General features: G+C 43.2%; 2 protein-coding genes across 6 annotated transcripts in view; one reads left to right on the top strand and one right to left on the bottom strand.

Moving 5' to 3' along the window:
• acbd5a (acyl-CoA binding domain containing 5a) overlaps positions 1-2,327 on the top strand; it is an 18,644-nt gene extending 16,317 nt beyond the window's left edge. For all 3 annotated transcript variants that reach the window (XM_017481612.3, XM_017481630.3, XM_017481620.3), the window contains exon 13: positions 1-2,327. This exon is cut by the window's left edge and continues 948 nt beyond it. The gene's annotated coding sequence lies outside the window, so the exon portion shown is untranslated.
• A 241-nt stretch (positions 2,328-2,568) lies between these two features.
• On the bottom strand, positions 2,569-16,580 carry mastl (microtubule associated serine/threonine kinase-like). 3 transcript variants are annotated; one of them, XM_017481542.3, is made up of 13 exons: positions 16,140-16,580; positions 13,551-13,688; positions 13,272-13,411; positions 12,701-12,789; positions 12,435-12,541; positions 11,739-11,901; positions 11,463-11,629; positions 10,302-11,363; positions 9,795-9,936; positions 8,816-8,836; positions 6,173-6,286; positions 4,236-4,337; positions 2,569-3,227 (listed from the first exon to the last, which is right to left on the bottom strand). In XM_017481542.3, exons 1-13 carry the CDS (start codon positions 16,305-16,307, stop codon positions 3,070-3,072), a joined length of 2,571 nt encoding a protein of 856 aa, XP_017337031.1. In that variant the 5' UTR covers positions 16,308-16,580; the 3' UTR covers positions 2,569-3,069. The 3 variants fall into 3 exon arrangements, with proteins under 3 accessions (XP_017337031.1, XP_053540060.1, XP_017337039.1); XM_053684085.1 differs by lacking the exon at positions 16,140-16,580 and adding an exon at positions 13,945-14,388; XM_017481550.3 differs by lacking the exon at positions 8,816-8,836.
• Positions 16,581-19,014: the final 2,434 nt, after the last annotated feature.

Below are 19,014 nucleotides of genomic sequence, written 5' to 3'. Positions count from 1 at the left end.
GCGTTGTGATGAGGTCACGTGACTCGTCTTGGCACAAACCTGTTGTAATGTTGAAAAATTGCACGGCTCCTCCGAATATCGCGGAGTTTTGCTTGATTTCGCGTTCATTTCTGGAAGGACTGTCCCCCTCGGTTCGGTCGCCCGCCAATTCCCACCCTCCGTTCGGATCTCCGCTATCATACGACAGCTCACGTGCTTCCTCCGAGACGACCGCGAGCACACTCGGAGGAAAGCGCTATCTGCCCTCTTCCGCATATGTGAGCTCACGGATGCGCGTAATTGGCTGCTGTCTCTGTGACTGACAGGGGAGACAGAGAGAGAGTATGCCCCGCCCACCCGACGAGCACAGCAAATTGTACTCCCGGCCACGGCATCATCAGGAGATCGCAACTTTATAGGGATACTCAGGAACCAGAAAGGAAGTTTTAACAGAAACAAAACGCCTAAAGATGAACGGACAGAGACGTCCGCGTTTATTCTCTGCTCCAAGATCAAAACAGTAGGTGTGTATCGGCTCAAAGGCGCTGAAGGAGCAGGAGGTCGTTACTTTGATACAGGCGGTCGGACACGAAGCTTGCGCGAACAAAGAAAGCGCGTGTTCGTTAACGCGTTCCGGCGTTTTAACTTCACTCGGCACCATTCTGTGAATCCCTCCAGGATTTCACGATCGCAGAGATCTAGAAAATCACCGCAGATTTGGGCCGAGACGGGTCACGCGACGCCATCACGACGTGCGTTCAGCCCAAACCCTCTTCGATTCACGTGCGGCGGACACGAGTACAGCCGAAACTCTCGTTTACCGACAGACCTCGCCGTGAAAGAGCGCGCAGAACAATAAGTGCAAATGCAGTTTCGCCAATTCGAGTAGTTTCCCGCAAAAAGAAGCGCGGAAACCTGAACGAGTGTGCAGAGACGCAGCAAGATCGAGTCTTTTTGACTGCAACGATCACACACACACACAAAAAAAAAAAAAAAAACGTGGGAAATTCTGTATGGACTGATTCTGCCATGTTAGTCGCTTATCCAGACCTTCGTAAGCAACGTTACGCAACTCGACTTTTACAAATTTTAGTTTTACTAAAATTACTGTTTTTTTTTATTACTGTAGTGTCTTTCATCCGGAAACATGAACATAGTGTACCTTTTAAAAATCACTTAAGAGGTATAAATGGACCTTAAGGATCACGCTAAAAACAGAGTTGTTGTTTTTTTTTTTTTTTAATACCTCTGGACCAATCAGGGTGCGTTTCACTCGCAAATCACGTGATTTTCCGCCTCCAAAACTACGCCTTCATCACAGCTCACATCAAACATTTCAGCTAGGCTAGTCTGGTTACTTAGCCAAGACTAGCTAGGATTCCTAAGAACGTTGTCATGGTTACAGCGTACACGTCGTACAAGTCAAGCCGACCATTTATTTATTTATTTTCCTCTTCATCCTGCCAAGTCTCGCGTCAAACCGGCCAGACGCGTTTCTCCTGACTGCTGCGTCGCGGGGGAGCGGAACACACTCGGAGGAAAGCGCCGTCCATCCACTTCCGCGTACGCGAGCTCACAGACGCACACGATTGGCTAGTGTTTCCGTGATTGACGGGAGACGCAGAGTAGGCCGGAACAGGAGCGTGAGATTCCTGCACATCGTAATTACTCTCTGTTGTCTGCAGACGTATACAGAAACCCCCATAAACACGTGTATTAGGGCTTAGCGCTGTACGTTTTGCTTCGACACCCCTGTGAATGTTCGTATTTGCCAGAGACGATGTCTGGAAAAAGCGGTGTTTAATATATCCGCACACGATTAGCGACATCCTAATCAATCACACTTTGATTCTAAGAAAAGTCACGCAATAATCTGTTCTGACTAGAAACACTTTCAAATATTTCACCTTTTTTTTTCGTGTGTGTTTTTTTAAATCTGTTATTGTAATTTTTGTTGTTCTTTTCGATGCGTTGTACGTACGCACTACCGGACAAGGTTTCAGACGGTCGTTCTGTTCATTAACACGTTTGCGTTAGATTGCATATAATTGATGCATTTCTGTTCACGTTTCTCCTTCAAACCCTGTGTTTTGTTTCCTCTTTAGTGTAAAATTGTTCGATAATGTTAATAGTTATTATATGTGTATATTAGAAATAGACTTATAAATAAACTGAAGTGATATTTTCATTGTATCATACTGTAATGTAGCATCGGCTTCTTTGGAACAGTAATCAGAAGACGTAAGTAAAAGCTGCGTTTTATTAGAAACACTACCTTCCCACCGCTGACCAGTGCACGTCCTTACCCTTAACCCGAAGCACCAATAAAATTCTCGAGAGCTTTTGGAGTTCGCCTGTCTTCTTTACAAGTGCGAAACGCCACCCTGTATTTTCAAAACGTGGTACGGTCCGAGTGTCGTCGAGGTTTAAAGGGTGTTGAAGCGTTATTAGATGCTCAATGGAGTGTGAAGCTTTTTTTTTTTTTTTTTTTATTTTTGTCCTTTTCGAACTACTTCTCCATCTTGAAGGAAGGAACACAGATAAAAAGGATCGATTTAAAAGAATCGACTCAATCGATCGTCCCGAAGGTGACGATATTAAAGGGATTTTATTTAAACTTGTACACCATGGAATAGTTATATGGAACACACTGAAACGTCATAAAAATCTGTTTGTTTTTTCTGCGTGGCACATTAGCCGAAAAGAAACGCCGTTTTGCAGGTGAGATCATCCCTGGAGACGTCCGGAAAGCCCAGATATATACACACATAGCAGCAGGAGCAATACGTTACTCGTACAGACACCCAGAACAATAAAATGATATTAACGAATACCGACAGGGCTTATATCTATATACACAAGTGTGTAATATGTAGAGCGCTGATCCGTTTTTGTCTGCACTGAATCTTATTATTTTTGAACCCGAGTCAGATTAACTGACTCAATAGTGTGCGATCATAAAACGTTAGCAAAGAGTCTTAACAGATACGGAAAGGAGAACAGTGGCTACATTCATAATCTGGAAATGATCTCCGTCGCCGCGTCGGCCAGGACGAGCTACGGGAGCGTGTGCGTGTGTGTGGGTGTGTGTTAGAGACTGAAGCCCGAGACAGCCAGGTGTTGCGCAGTGTTTCTCGCCTCAAAGTAGGACGTGTCTGTCTCGTCATGAGGCTCGGGAATGAATGGCATGGCCTGGTTCTGGAGATTGTCCCAGTCCAAACCCGCAAAGAACGCATGCTCTTTCAGCTCTGCAAAGGGAGGGGGGAGGGGAACAAACCAAAAGTATATTTATACTGTAAATACAAGTCACTTCACACACACATGTAGTCGAGTATTAATGGATCTTATAGATCCACAAGCACCAAGAAGTAAGGAATCAAAACACTTATGGGCATGCTGTTATGGGAAAATAATGAACGACGGAGTGGTGTGATGAAGCTGGGACACCGCTACCACCACCAAGTTGATTATTTTCCTATAAAAGCACACCCTGAAGTGGATTATCTCATACCACAGCGGTTTGCCAACGATTAACATTGCGGGGGAAAAAAAAAAAAAAAAAAAGTACTTTTTATCCATTTATAGCTACATTTGATATTGTCCAGAGCATGGTGGATCCTCTCGGTTATCGCTTATGTTACAGCGCAAAAACTTTGTCCTGAAAATGTCGGAAAACTTCACGTTCAGGCTTCACCTCGGACTGTTAACGACACCGGGGTCTCGGAGATGAGGATCGAGTCCCTGAGAACGAGCGGTTACCATAGAAACAATAACGTGATCGAACGAGCGCATTAATATAAAACCTGCACGGCGGTCGGGGCTGCTGTTACAGGAAATTAATCAACGCCTGCTGACCGGTCAGGAATGAGAATGAATAGATCACGTCTGTCGATTTAAAGTATACGGACAATCTTCGCGTGCGGCAGTGATGCTTAGAAAATGGCAAACGGTTGCGACTTATAACTTAAAATGTACTTTTAAAAATTCGTTCACAAAAACATTTCGAATTGGTTTGACAGGTAAATGCTTCACATTTATTTAAATCAACATTTGTGAAAGCCGGACCTTAAAACCAGGATATTCCTAGAACGTGCGGTTCATTCTTAAAAATGAAAGCGAATAATAAGAATGTTGTTTAAATGGTTACTTTTTTCTTTAAACATTCCCAGCATCGTATTTTAATGGAGGAATAAAATCACGATCCAGAATTGGCTAGTCGCCGCGGCATGTTTCATGGTGCTCGGTGGAGTCCTCACCTTTAAGCCCAGCCCGTTTGGTGACGTCTGTACTGAGGAGAATCTCTATGGCACCTCGAGCATTGGGGGATAATTCCTCTTCTGCATCAGGCCATGGAATATCTGTCACCGTTATCAGAAACACAGGCATCGGAATTAAACGAATCACACTGATTTATGCATGAACACGTTTCAAATTGTTTACGCGAACATCATGAGGTGACTTATCTTACTAACTGTCTATCGTCTCGTACTGAAAAGTTGAAGTTCTACTTTCCCCGATCCTGATGTGTTGTAGCTGTAGCGTACGCTCACGGTCATATTGATCTATCCTTCCTGCCCTATCGGAAAATATCATCTCGTGATGCTTTGGTCGAAGCCGTTTGAAATCGGTTAACTTGTAAGTAGTGAAACTAATTTTTTGTTCGACGCTACACTGTTTCATTTTCAGAGCATATCCAAGGTATATATTTTTTTTATATACATCTTGTGCATCAAGTCATCATCATGCTTTCGGTTTACGTCAAAGTCGATCCGTAAAGGGTCGATTCACTGATCCTAGGCATTGAAAACTCTGAGTCAAACCCAAAGCTTAGGAGTTGATTCCTCGCGCTGAAAATGATTCGCCGCACTAGCACAAGACAAGCAAAATCAATTTAGCATCGGAAAGAAATCGCAAAGAAATAACTTCCGCCGTCTCGTCCGCGACGACATCACGGGCCGGTTCCGCCGTCTCGTCCGCGACGACATCAGGGGCCTGTTCCGCCGTCTCGTCCGCGACGACATCAGGGGCCTGTTCCGCCGTCTCGTCCGCGACATCATCACAGGCCGAGTCTACCGTCTCGTCCGTGACATCACAGACCGGTTCTACCGTCTCGTCCGTGACATCACAGACCGGTTCTACCGTCTCGTCCGTGACATCACAAACTGTCTACCGTCTCGTCCGTGACATCACAGACCGGTTCTACCGTCTCGTCCGTGACATCACAAACTGTCTACCGTCTCGTCCGTGACATCACAGACCGGTTCTACCGTCTCGTCCGTGACATCACAAACTGTCTACCGTCTCGTCCGTGACATCACAGACCGGTTCTACCGTCTCGTCCGTGACATCACAAACTGTCTACCGTCTCGTCCGTGACATCACAGACCGGTTCTACCGTCTCGTCCGTGACATCACAAACTGTCTACCGTCTCGTCCGTGACATCACAAACTGTCTACCGTCTCGTCCGTGACATCACAGACCGGTTCTACCGTCTCGTCCGTGACATCACAGACCGGTTCTACCGTCTCGTCCGTGACATCACAGACCGGTTCTACCGTCTCGTCCGTGACATCACAAACTGTCTACCGTCTCGTCCGTGACATCACAGACCGGTTCTACCGTCTCGTCCGTGACATCACAGACCGGTTCTACCGTCTCGTCCGTGACATCACAGACCGGTTCTACCGTCTCGTCCGTGACATCACAGACCGGTTCTACCGTCTCGTCCGTGACATCACAGACCGGTTCTACCGTCTCGTCCGTGACATCACAAACTGTCTACCGTCTCGTCCGTGACATCACAGACCGGTTCTACCGTCTCGTCCATGAAATCACAAATAGACCGTTTCCACCATGACATCACACAGGAGTTGACGTTCCACTTCCTTATTTATGACTTCATACAGAAACCCAGAATAGAGCAGCGCCGATTTCTTCACCACCTTATTCTGGTACATGAAACCGTTTAAACCGTTAAACATGCGGCAGAAACTGAGACCATTTTTAATTTGATAGTGTTCGTAGCCAGCTTGTGTGGAGATAGTACATCATCCCAAATGTACTTCTAGTGATTTGATGCATCTTGTAATTGAATTAACTGAATAAACAAACAATCATGAAGTTCCTAGTTTGAAAATCTACACATCACATATTTGTCATGTTATTTTGTATAGTCATAAGAGCGCCAATGACCTCGGTTGAGAATATTCTGGAAGACGAGTTGAGGAGTTTCGTCGTTGAACGGAGGCACGCCGGTGAGGAACTCGAACAGGCACACGCCCAGCGCCCACCAGTCCACCATGACGTCTGTGGAGGGAGAAAACATGATCACGGTCTTGCTTAACACATCACTGTCCTCTCAACGTCCTGCAGTGTGTTAGAGCGTGACCACGAGTCTACTGCACAGCTGTGCGAGCAGGGAGAGGTTAAACTGATTTTTGGACTAAAGAAAAAAGGTATAATTAGCTTAAATTAAAATGTGAGGCAATTTTACATTCGGTATGTAGTTTCAATTATTGGGGGGGTGTTAATGAGTGTCAGTGTCATCAATGATGGTGTCAAGCCTGAAGCATAATTCAGAAAACTTGCAAATTTATGGATAGTCCCCTTTTTAAATAAGGTCACATTTTTATGTTTTGGTTCATTTCCAGCCAAATGTTTACTTTTCCTCTCTTGCATATCCTCATTAACGCTGAAATAAATGAACTACCACACTAACTGTTCAATGAGAACATGTCCAAGTGTGCTAGTAATCAAACAGGAGATCTTTTAGTCACTTACAGCACTACTAATTGTGAATATTTGCCTACGTTTGGGAAATTAATGTCCTTTGGGCCACTGGTCCTCCAATCACGTTCACAGCACCACCAATTAAACTAGAAGCCCATTAAAGCAGATGAGATGCTATCCCAAATCCCAGCCAGTCCACACTTTTTTGTCATTTATTCCACCTTCTAAAGCCACAATCACTCAAGAATTTTGTAGTGATTGAACGGCGACGATTAAGAAGTCCTCTATTCTCTACATAGCTTTTTAGCCGTGCTGAGAATGAGGGAAAATCTGAGGAGAGGAACGTTAGCTCTGCATCTACTCGGGAGGAAATCTTGTCGGAATTGGTTGATAGGAAGCTAGCTAACACCTTAACTATAGATGTAAAAATTATTAATTAACGGCTAATGCAGTTTCGGCTGTATACCACTACTGCTTTTTATGGAATCATTTATAGTTCAGTCAGGAAGTATATCAAATCTCTTGGCTATACACTCAATCCTCCATCTCCTACACCGTATCCTCCATCTCCTACACCGTATCCTCCACCTCCTACACCGTATCCTCCACCTCCTACACCGTATCCTCCACCTCCTACACCGTATCCTCCACCTCCTACACCGTATCCTCCACCTCCTACACCGTATCCTCCATCTCCTACACCATACCCTCCATCTCCTACACCGTATCCTCCATCTCCTACACCCTACCCTCCATCTCCTACACCCTACCCTCCATCTCCTACACCCTACCCTCCATCTCCTACACCCTATCCTCCATCTCCTACACCCGAGCCTCCATCTCCTACACCGTATAATCCATCTCCTACACCGTATCCTCCATCTCCTACACCGTATCCTCCACCTCCTACACCCTATCCTCCATCTCCTACACCGTACCCTCCATCTCCTACACCCTATCCTCCATCTCCTACACCCTATCCTCCATCTCCTACACCGTATAATCCATCTCCTACACCGTATCCTCCACCTCCTACACCGTATCCTCCACCTCCTACACCCTATCCTCCATCTCCTACACCGTACCCTCCATCTCCTACACCCTATCCTCCATCTCCTACACCCTATCCTCCATCTCCTACACCGTATAATCCATCTCCTACACCGTATCCTCCACCTCCTACACCGTATCCTCCACCTCCTACACCGTATCCTCCATCTCCTACACCGTATCCTCCATCTCCTACACCGTATCCTCCATCTCCTACACCGTACCCTCCATCTCCTACACCGTACCCTCCATCTCCTACACCGTACCCTCCATCTCCTACACCGTACCCTCCATCTCCTACACCGTACCCTCCATCTCCTACACCCGATCCTCCATCTCCTACACCCGATCCTCCATCTCCTACACCCGATCCTCCATCTCCTACACCCGATCCTCCATCTCCTACACCATATCCTCCATCCTCTACACCATATCCTCCATCCTCTACACCATATCCTCCATCTCGGATCGTCTACGTTGCAATTCAAAGGACCTCCCCTTTCCCTGAACTTGACAAACTCATAAAACCTGTGATGAGTAACAGGTCCTCACAGAGCAATTCATTAAAATGGAAGTAACTTTGTGATAGTTCGCTAACAAAACACTAGCGTGACTGAGCCTTAACACGCCATAGCCAGGTAACCAAACACTAAAGCATTTGACTTTTCATTAAATTTTTACTTGTTTTTTTTTTTTTAAAAAGACAGGACTGACTGGGAAGTCCATGTTACAAAGTTTCCCAGTAAAAAAGATTATCCCGTTATTCCCAAGTTCACAGAGCATCAGTGAAGCTGTAAGCATCAAGCATGGCCAAATATGGAAGCAGGATACCCATTCACGTTACTGAAATTAGTCAGCCATTTCCCTTGGCAAAGAACATAAAAGATACTTCAACCAATGTGTTGTGACTAGTAAATGTATAGAAAAATCAAACACTTGACTGGCTCGCACAAACTTGCAGTCATTATTAGCCATGTGTGTGCTTTTGGATGAAGTATACCTTTATGGAAAAGTGGCCTGCTCATGCATCAGCACAAAACTACACATCATACTCACCATACGCAACTGATCCTGCAACTAAAACATAAGGGGCAGTGAGGAAGCTGCTCAGTGTGCAGAGCATCAGACATTTAACTACATCGTAAAGCAATCGCACTCACCGGCCACTTTAATAGGTACACCTGTATATTTCTGCAATTCTCTAAGCAGCCAATCGTGTCGCAGCACTACAACGTATATGATAATCGTGCAGATACGGGTATGTAATAAACAACAGCTTACGGCTGTATACCACTACTGCTTTTTAGGGAATAATTAATAGTTTGGTCAGGAAGTATATCGAATCTCTTGGGTATACACTCAATCCCCCAGCTTGTACACTCAATCCCCCAGCTTGTACACTCAATCCCCCAGCTTGTACACTCAATCCCCCAGCTTGTACACTCAATCCTCAATGTTTACATCAACATGTTGGTGCCAGAGTGAGCAGTTCAAAAAGTGTTGATCTCCTGTTATTTTAAGAGTTCGCACGAAATAGTGCGAAAAACAAAAACTGCGAAATCGCGCTGCTGCTACACGATTGGCCGATTACGTAACTGCACGAATACGCAGCTGTACAGGCGCTCCTATTAAAGTGGTCGGCGACTGTATATTACATGACGGACAGTACACTAACCCTGCCTTCACACCAGCAACAACTCAATGCAATTCAAAACAATATGGAGACTGTCACTGAAGAAAAAAAAAAAGAAAAAAAATTTGAGGAAGGCGTTGGAATTCAGATCGGCGATTTTATACGCGTCCTCTGGACAGCTTTTGTGGATATCGCACTAGCCTTGTGAAACCATGGCAACCGGCATCAAACTAAAAAATAGGAAAAATGCCCACAGGCGACCAAAGTAGAACATTCTGAGTGATGTGAAGTAAATAAATAAATAAATAAATAAATAAATAAATAAATAAATACAGTGCTGGTGTGAGTGCAGCATGAGGACTGAAGTTTATTGTTGCTAGTATTACTCCAGTTTCCTCTTACCATGATGTTTCCCTAGTAAAAGCTCTGGGGCGAGGTAGTCGGGGGTCCCGAGGATCGGGGCATTCTCCGCTGGTTCCGGACCTCTACGTACACTCTTAGGTGTACGATAAGGCGTGTGAGACATGGCCATCGGCTGAGGCGTCTAGGAGGAAAAACAAGAACAAATCAATCAAACGAGGAAACTAAAGTTTGCCTTTAGACATACAGCAGTGGGCTAACGTAGAGCTCGACCTGACCATGACAAGTAGCTGTGAGTCGTGATCTCATACAATTAACAATACAAACCGACGCAGTTGATCATGTTTCCGAGAAACCTCAAAGCGCAAACCTCCTGATACAAAAGTGCTGACACTGGAGACTCCTTCCATAAAAACTTCACCAGGCTTTGTTAAATAAATGTTATTTATCTGATTATTATTAGCTATATATTGCTAACTAAGAAGGCGAGAACGATAAACTTTACTAGCGGACATGTTTGTTGCCCTGAATTCTGACTTCTACGTGTACCTGGTAAAGTGAGCTGTTGAGGCTGGGTCTCTTCTTCTGCACAGGCGTGATGGCGGTGGGTGCGGTCTGGAACGAGGTCGACGCTTCCATGCCGTCCATCGAGGTCAAGCTGAGGCGCGAGCCGTAGGACAGGTTGGAACGGTTGATGGAGCTGCAGTAGCTTCTGAAGACCACTACGTTCTTCGGCTTGAGAAACGCAGGCGATTTGAGAAGGCTGCTTGAGGCGACGTGGAGGTGACGGTGTTCCTCGTGATGCTTCGGTGAGGTTGACACAGACGGTGCTTCATTTTCATCCTCAAATGAGGACACCAGCGCTTCTTTTTCTCCGCGTGGAGGAGGTGTGTTTGTGATCACCGACATTTCGTGAACCGAGCTATCAGAGTCCAAGCTCAGGCTTCGTCTCGTCTCTCGCGGGGAGGACGTGAGGCCGGACGTGGGCACGTTCTCGCCCGGTTCCTCCAGCTCACACAAAAGATTCTTAGTCACTTTTGTAGGGCTGGACTGTTTCGGGATTCCTCCGCCATTCCCCAAACCGACAGCAGAGAAAATCCCGGTCAGACCCGTATGCATCCTGGAGTCGTTCGCCGGAACGGGAAAACACCGCTTGTATTCACCGGTGCGCTTCTTTGCCTGGATCTCAGCTTGCTCGGGGCTTTTATCCACCTCCGTAAACCCTCGTTTCACAGACGAGCCCGGTTTTAGAGCAGATCCATTCTCCAAGGACCTACAAACACCCGGTAAGCTCCTCTCAGGCTTCCTAACACTGTTCTCGCATGACGGTTTGAACGGAGTCTTACCAGGCGTCACCCAGAGATCAGACTCGGTGAACATCAGTCTCTTTCCTGCTGAAACCTCCGGCTTGACGGATATCTCAAGCCGGAGATTTCTCGACCTCGGGTCCGAGTTGTGAAGCGGTGTGTGAGGAGCGTTGTTTCCAGGAACCCACATCTCACCGCTCATCTTTCCCTCCACAGCGGGCGCCGGAAGTTTGTGCCCAGATTTGTCGACTCCGCCCTTCATGTTTGGAGGCGGGACGTTTTCATCAGCTCCTGATTTCTGCAACTACACGATATTTTTCTTTCATTCGTTGTAGTTCATCCACATTAACATAGCTGAGTAATAAGGTACATCTATAAAGCGTGGGTGTAAAGCGGGCGTTACCTGCTCGTCCTCCCACAGCGGGCTGACGCAGTTCTCCGAGCCGCTGGACGGCAGCAGGCACGACTGAGCACTGCCGACACTTAAAGACTCGAACCTCTTCCTGGATTTCATCAGCCTCGGCGTCAGACTTTTGGCCAGCAAGCTGGGACTGAACACACTGTTAGCTCCTAGAAGAAAATCACACACACACACACACTCAACGTGTCAGTGCTTAGACAAACGGATGAGAACGATACTCAAGATAAAATGATTGAAAAACATTAACGAGATGCATACCGAGGCCTCGTGACAGGCAGATCGGGGAATGCAGGAGCTCTCGTCTTCTAGCCGACAGCGGCGAACAAAGCGAGCTCTTCCTCAGCCCGGCTTTTCCACACGACATAGGACTGGCCATGGCCGAGGCGCTGCTGTGACGCTTCCCGTCCACCACTGGCGTATTCTTCACAGTGGAGACACAATACACAGATAAATATGTACAATACGTGTAGAGGATGTGAAATTATTCATTTTTATTGACAGTAAAAAAAATTTTAAAAGCATCTTTTTTTAATTTTTTAAAAAGAAATTAAATAATTGTGTATCCTATAAATGCTTTCAACTTGTACAGTATGCTTTTTTCAATATATTAGGAAAAAGACTTTTACAAAAACCTTGTTTTAATTATTATTTTTCTAAACGTTTAATGTTAAAATCGTGGTATGCGGTACGGTAGGTTTACAGAACCATAAAAGGTCATACAAATACAAATTAATCTCTGTGGATTATTTTTAAGAATATTATTTAAGTATATGCCTGTATACACAGCATATAGAGCGAACACGTCCTTATTGCTGTCTCTTTTAATCATTTATACCAAAGCATTTGTCAAAAATATAGGCATACAAACTCCTTGTAAACTTGGTTCATCTGTCCTCCTAATTTATTGCGCAAACACACACTGCCAATTACAAACGGGATTCTTGTTGCACTTACAAGACCGAGAGAACTTATCAAGGACAAAACTTGACCAGGCGTCCGGAAATAATCCTTCTTCGGTTTGGCCAGAGAGGGCGTGGTCAGTATATCCAGAAGGTTCAATTCTAGAGAGTACAAAACATCTATGAGCCAAAAGCATCAATGTATTTGTTTTCTGATTGGAAAAAAAAATCTATTTAAAAATAATTATACATAAATAAATAAATAAATAAATAGAATAGAATAGAATATGCTAAATAGAGTATTTTTCGACGTTAGCATACCCCTGTCGAGTTTCACTTTGGAGAGGCCGAAGTCAGTGAGCTTGATGTGGCCCTCGTTGCTGACCAGCATGTTGTCAGGTTTCAGATCCCTGCAGAAAGGAGCTGTATAATGTTTCTGTATAACACATATTTTGTATAATATACAGTCCCCTCCAAAGGTATTGGAACAGCAAGGCCAATTCTATTGTTTTCGCTATACAGTGAAGACATTTGGGTTTGTTTGTTGTTTTTTTTTAGCACTGTTCTCCCATAGACAGCTCTCTAGTCTTCATGTTGGTTTATCCTTTTTAATAACAAATGCAGTCTTCACAGGTGAAACCTAGGGCTCAAACCACACACAGCTATGAATTCTTTAGACAATCAATTTAACAGGGCACACCCGGGCAGCAAGAAACACCCATCAGTTACATGTTCCAATACTTTTGAACACAGGGGAGGGGGGCTGTTCAAACAAAAAGGTGTCATGTTCGAAGCTGTTTAACACGTGTAGGTGTAAATACGAGGAAAGGAAAGCTGAAAATCAAATTGGCCTCGCTGTTCCGATACTTTCGGATGGGACTGTAACAAGTACCTGTGAATGATGCCATGTCGGTGAAGGTAATCCAAAGCTAGTGCCACTTCGGAAATGTATTTTAGGGACATGTCCTCGTCGAAGTAGCCGTAGACGTGGAGCAGAGACTTCACGTCACCGCCGATCAGGTACTCCATGACCTGAACCAAACAAAAACAAAAACACTTCAAATAACATCACAAAATTAATCATTGATAGTGTTTATTTAGCCTCTAGAGGCCGCTCTCATACTGTATAAGGGCAACGGTAATGCTCATTGCAGTTTGTGCTTTTTCATACCAAATAAACCTTGCTGGCCGTCTGCAGGGAGTAATACAGGTGCACGATGAAGGGGCTTTTGCTGAGGGCCAGAGCGTCTCTCTCTGCCCGCATCTGATCACTCATGTTCTTATCCACCATGTCCGCTTTCTTCACCACCTGCCAACAAATCATTTACACTGAATGAGCATAACACACATGACAAGGACATTTATCTTGTATTTGGACAGCAACAGGGATCCTGAAAACATGTTTTAAAGGTGCATTAAGGCAAGATCCGACAGTCTAACAGTTAAATAGGTTGACATTTGAATTATTATTTTTATTTATGATAATAATAATAATAATAATAATAATAATAATAATAATGAGGTACTTTTCCATATGGGCATGAGGTACTTTTCCATACGGCTACCTCTCTGTGTGCTCCAAAACCACCTCTGGTGTTTATTACCAAAAAGCTCTATTCTGGTTTCATCTGACCGTAGAACCCGATCCCATTTGAAGTTCCAGTCGTGTCTGCACACTGAAGACGCTCGAGTTTGTGTTTGGATGAGAGTAGAGGCTTTTTTTTCAAACCCTTCCAAACAGCTTGTGGTGATGTCGGTGTCTTCAGATTGTAGTTTTGGAGACTTTCTGACCCCAAGACACAACTAACTTCTGCAACTCTCCAGCTGTGATCCTTGGAGATTTTTATCCACTCGAACCGTCCTTTCACAGTGTGTTGGGACGATATAGACACACGTCCAATTCCAGGTCGATTCATAACATTTCCAGTTGACTGGACCTTCTTAATTATTGCCCTGATGGTGGAAATGGGCGTTTTCAATGCTTGTGTTATTTTCTCATAGCCACTGAACATTTTGTGAAGCTCAACAACCTTTTTCTGCACATCACAGCTACATTCCTCGCTCTTACACATTGTTATGAATGACTAAGGTAATTTGGCTCATGTGTTACCTCATATTTATACCCCTGTGAAACAGGAAGTCATGGTTGAACAATTTCCTGTTCCTAGTCACCCAGGTGTACTAAATTTTTATTTTTTCTAATATTAATTTTGAACTGATATATCTATTTTTTTTTTTGGATAACCCTGTGTTTTGTTTGCAATTGTCTGATACCCATGACAGCAAAGTATTTTTGTGATTTTTTTTTAAACAAAATATCAAAAGGTTAAACAATAAAGAGAATTTCACACAGCATTGGGGACATACGGCCAACATGTAAGACAGTTAAACGCGAAACATCACATAGCAACCCCTCACTATTTCTGGAACAAAAAATGTATTTTCATGAAGACAGTCTTAAGAATACTATATGCTTTAGATTCCTTGGTGTTCAAGGGTTTAGACATATTCTTCAATGAAGCATAAATCAGCAGAAAACATTCTAAAATTAGGTTCAGGGTGTATTTCTCTGGCTTTGTAAAGATCAAATATACCCGAGAAGACGAATCAACAATAAAGTGGTTTCGGTAATCTGTAAAATAATAATATAGAAACCTCTGTCCAAAAAGTTTTAGAGTAGGGACAATCGGTACATTTACACAGACAACAATAATCCGATATTAACCTGACACTCTGATTAAGAAACTAGTATATAAACAGTGATTATTGATGACCTTAATCCGATTAAAGTCATACTCGAAGTAAACACAAATGGAATTAAGATGTGTGGAGTATAACTGTTTTAGTCGCGTTATCGATGTGCATTACAGACACTTACACACCTTAATCACACTATTAACATCGTGTGTGAGTTTTCACCGCATTGTGCGACAGGACACGATCACACACGGCAGCGCTCAACCGTTTGACGGCAAACAAGAGAGCACGGCCGCGTCCCAAACCGCGTACTTACCTACTAGTTAGTAGGAGAACTACATGTATTTATTTACCTATTATGTAGACGGTAAGTACGCGGTTTGGGACGCAGCCCACGGCTTCATGCAGTCGTCTATTTGCACGTACAGCATGACAAATAATTAACCGCACTTGAAGCGTTTGTAAAATTAAAAATAAAAACACCCAAAACTGTATACGGTCCCATAACGGAGACGAACTGTATGTGCATGCGTGAAATTCTGGAGGGAACGTCGGACGGCGTGGCGCGGGGACGTAATGACGTGTGACGCTAATCCGTCTACGTCTAGGAACATGAAAGGAATATTCTAAAAGCGAACCTTAATCAGAATCTTGTCTTATTAGGAATAAGGTCAATAATTAGATTATTGCTGTTCATGTGAACGTAATCTATGATAAACGTTTGAGGACATTCATTGAAACGTTTTATAAAATGATTGACAGGAGGCCCATACAAACACAAACACAAACAAGCGTCCGGGCCGGAACTCGGCTTTCCAAACGGGTTTTCCCAGCCACTTGATACACTCGTGCTAAACTCGACGGCTTAATTCTTGATATTATAACCAGTTTTTCATATATTGCAGGTTATTTGTCCAAGTAAGAGATTTTATTAATGACTATTGCACCTTTAATGACATTTCCAGGACATAATGTTAACCGTTGGGATCCATGCACCTCGTAAACCCGGCTTAAATTCATGGACATGAGGCAGATGAATGTGTACATGGGTTTATAAGAGTACCTTCACAGCATAGAGTTTGGAGTTGTTATTTTTCCGGGCCAGAAACACTTTCCCGAAGGCGCCGCGGCTGATCGGCTTCAGCACCGTGAAGTCCTCTATGGAGGGCGGCTTCGGCACTTCAACACTCGTACAAGCAGCAACAGCTACTGATTTCTCCTCAGCCTCCATTTTCTCTGCACTCACTCTCACTCTCTTACTGATTATCTCTTTATATTAATTTTAAAACAATGCTCACTTTACCTCGCTGTGCATTCGCACAGGAAACCTAACAAGACAGCTAATGTAATAACCAACATTACTTTCATCTATCTAACCATGCATGAGAGATATAAACTGCCTATCTTTGTAATAATAATGAAAAATAAACAAGTTTATATCCACCATGACCGTCACCATACTCAGACACCATCAGCATTGTTTTGAAATTTGAATGTGCTCCTCGGTTTTAGGGGGCCTTACTATAGAGGGCCGTAAATATTAACAATTATTTATGTTCAAAAACAAAAAAAGGTGACGTTTATAACTTATCTGTGTTAAATAACTATTATTTTCTTAATATGTTCACGTAATGGAACGTCTTTATATTTTTCAGAACTCATTAATGATATTGAAATAGTCTTTATTTAGAACAGGCAGATATCTGGACAGCTAAAGTCAGTTTGGATTATGTAAGAGGCCCTCTGGCGGTCGCGAAAACAACGGATCGGACGCGGAAGTGGGTGAATAGTGTTGGTTGCCAGATCTGTGGTTTTAATAAAAAAATTAAAAATATATCTTTTTTTTCTCTGAATAGGAGAAATTCCTTGTTAATGGTTTCCTTTCGCTAAAGAAAAGCAATCTTATATTGACTGTAAAGTGTAATGTTAGACTGTGATAGAGTTAGGCGTATTTTTAAATGATTATATTTATTGATGTTGGTGTTGTTTGTTGGTTTAAGTGTGTAGAGATAACCTCAAATACATTCATCCATAATTTTATAATGCACTTTTTTTCTGCCACTTTTTTGTGCATGTATATGTGTTGTTCTCCAGGGTAGAGGGTTTGATTCCCGCCACTTCCCTGTGTGTGTGGAGTTTGCATGTTCTCTAGCACTGTGGGGGTTTCCTCCGGGTATTCCGGTTTTCTCCCCCTGTCCAAAGACATGTGTGACCTGTGATAGATTGGAGCCCTGTCCAGGGTGTACCCCGCCTTGTGCCAATGCTCCGTGGGATAGGCTCCAGGTTCCCCCGTGACCCTGAAAAGGATAAGCGGTATAGAAGATGGATGGATGGATGTGTTGTCCTATTTTCTACAGCTAGTGGGCTACTTGCCATTTTCCTAACTGAAACTCTTTTACAGGAATATTTAATTAACAAATATATCAGCTCGATCAGAGCTACTCTCAGAGCTATTGTTATAGGAAACTAATCAACACCTTCTGACCAATCAAAATGGAGAATTCAGCAGCACTGTGGTTTAACAGTAATTAAACACTAGATGGCGCTAAAAGAAGCCAGTTACGTGCTGTGTGTATTTCTGTCGTTATGTGCCTGTGTCTAACAAACTGGCGTTATGTATTTTTATTATTATTATTATTATTATTATTATTATTATTATTATTATTATGACAGAAGATTTAAATCAATACTTACATGAAAATATATAGTTCTCAAAAGCTGTGAGGAGTCAGACTGGATTACTGACACACTACACAGATCAAATTACTTCTCTCATATAGCCCATATTGTTTATCTTATACCACATTTATACCTAGTATAATATTGTCCTATACTACATCAACATTACTTTATCACCATCACCACTGTTAACGATACAACATACAAGCAAAAGTATGGGAACACCTGACCATCACAACCATACTGGATGTGCTTCTATCTTAAACTGTTACCACAAAGTTGAAAGCACACAATTGTATTGAATGTGTTAGTGTGCTGTAGCTTGGCAATTTCCCCTCACTTGAAGTAAGAGACCCAAACACTGCTCCAGCATGACGACGCCCCTGTGCATAAAGCGAGCTCCATGAAGACGTGGTGCGTGAAGGTTGGCGGAAGGTAGAAGAACTCGAGTGTCCTGTACAGAGCCCTGACCTCAACCCTACTGAACACCTTTGGGATGAACTGGAACTGGAGCCTCCTCACCATCCCAACATCAGCACCTGACCTCAACCTCACTAACGCTCTTGTAGCTGAATGAACATAAATCCCCACAGACACGCCCCGAAATCTAGTGGAAAGCCTTCCCAAAAGAGTGGAGCCTATAATAACAGCAAAGGAGGGGTGAATCTGGAATGGGATGTTCAACAAGCACATATAACTGTGATGGTTAGGTGTCCACAAACTTTTGGACATAGTGTATTTCAGGCAATAGAATGTAGTCTGTTTTGCAAAAACAAATGGTGATTATTTCAATGAAAACTTTCAAGGAATCAGATATAATGCTCTGAAGTTTTAGTGGCCAGACATAACACATGCCACCACCCATGCTCATTGTTGCTATGGCAACGATGAATTTGAGGAACCCTTGGGATAATATATAAATATAATACATCGGTATAATATCTTTATATCATTATTACAACCACAACAGCAATCATCACCACCACGTTGTTGTTGTTGTTGTTGTTGTTGTTGTTGTTAACTATTCATTTTGACTCCAAATAATACATTTGAAAACAAATGTAACAACCAACAGTGCTGGATTATTTTAAGTATTTTACTTACTACATACTCTGAAAATATTCTTTTATAATCCAATAATTACATATAACGAGTCACCATAATTACCATGTATTATCTTTAACACAGTTTTGGTTCTCACCATTACATCCAAACAGTGAAAACAATCATTATTGAGCAGATTAAAATAACACAAACAA

Source organism: Ictalurus punctatus, chromosome 1 (assembly GCF_001660625.3).
Source record: "Ictalurus punctatus breed USDA103 chromosome 1, Coco_2.0, whole genome shotgun sequence".
NCBI classification, from domain to species: domain Eukaryota; kingdom Metazoa; phylum Chordata; class Actinopteri; order Siluriformes; family Ictaluridae; genus Ictalurus; species Ictalurus punctatus.
This window is presented reverse-complemented; position numbering and strand designations above follow the sequence as displayed.

Excerpts from the sequence above, each read along its gene's own strand:
- mastl (XM_017481542.3), bottom strand. The coding sequence starts at position 16,307 with ATGGAGGCTGAGGAGAAATCAGTAGCTGTTGCTGCTTGTACGAGTGTT. Across the intron at positions 12,790-13,271 it reads CGACATGGCATCATTCACAG|GGATCTGAAACCTGACAACA; the intron begins GTACTTGTTACA and ends TCCTTTCTGCAG. Across the intron at positions 4,338-6,172 it reads CCAGAATATTCTCAACCGAG|ATATTCCATGGCCTGATGCA; the intron begins GTCATTGGCGCT and ends TAACGGTGACAG.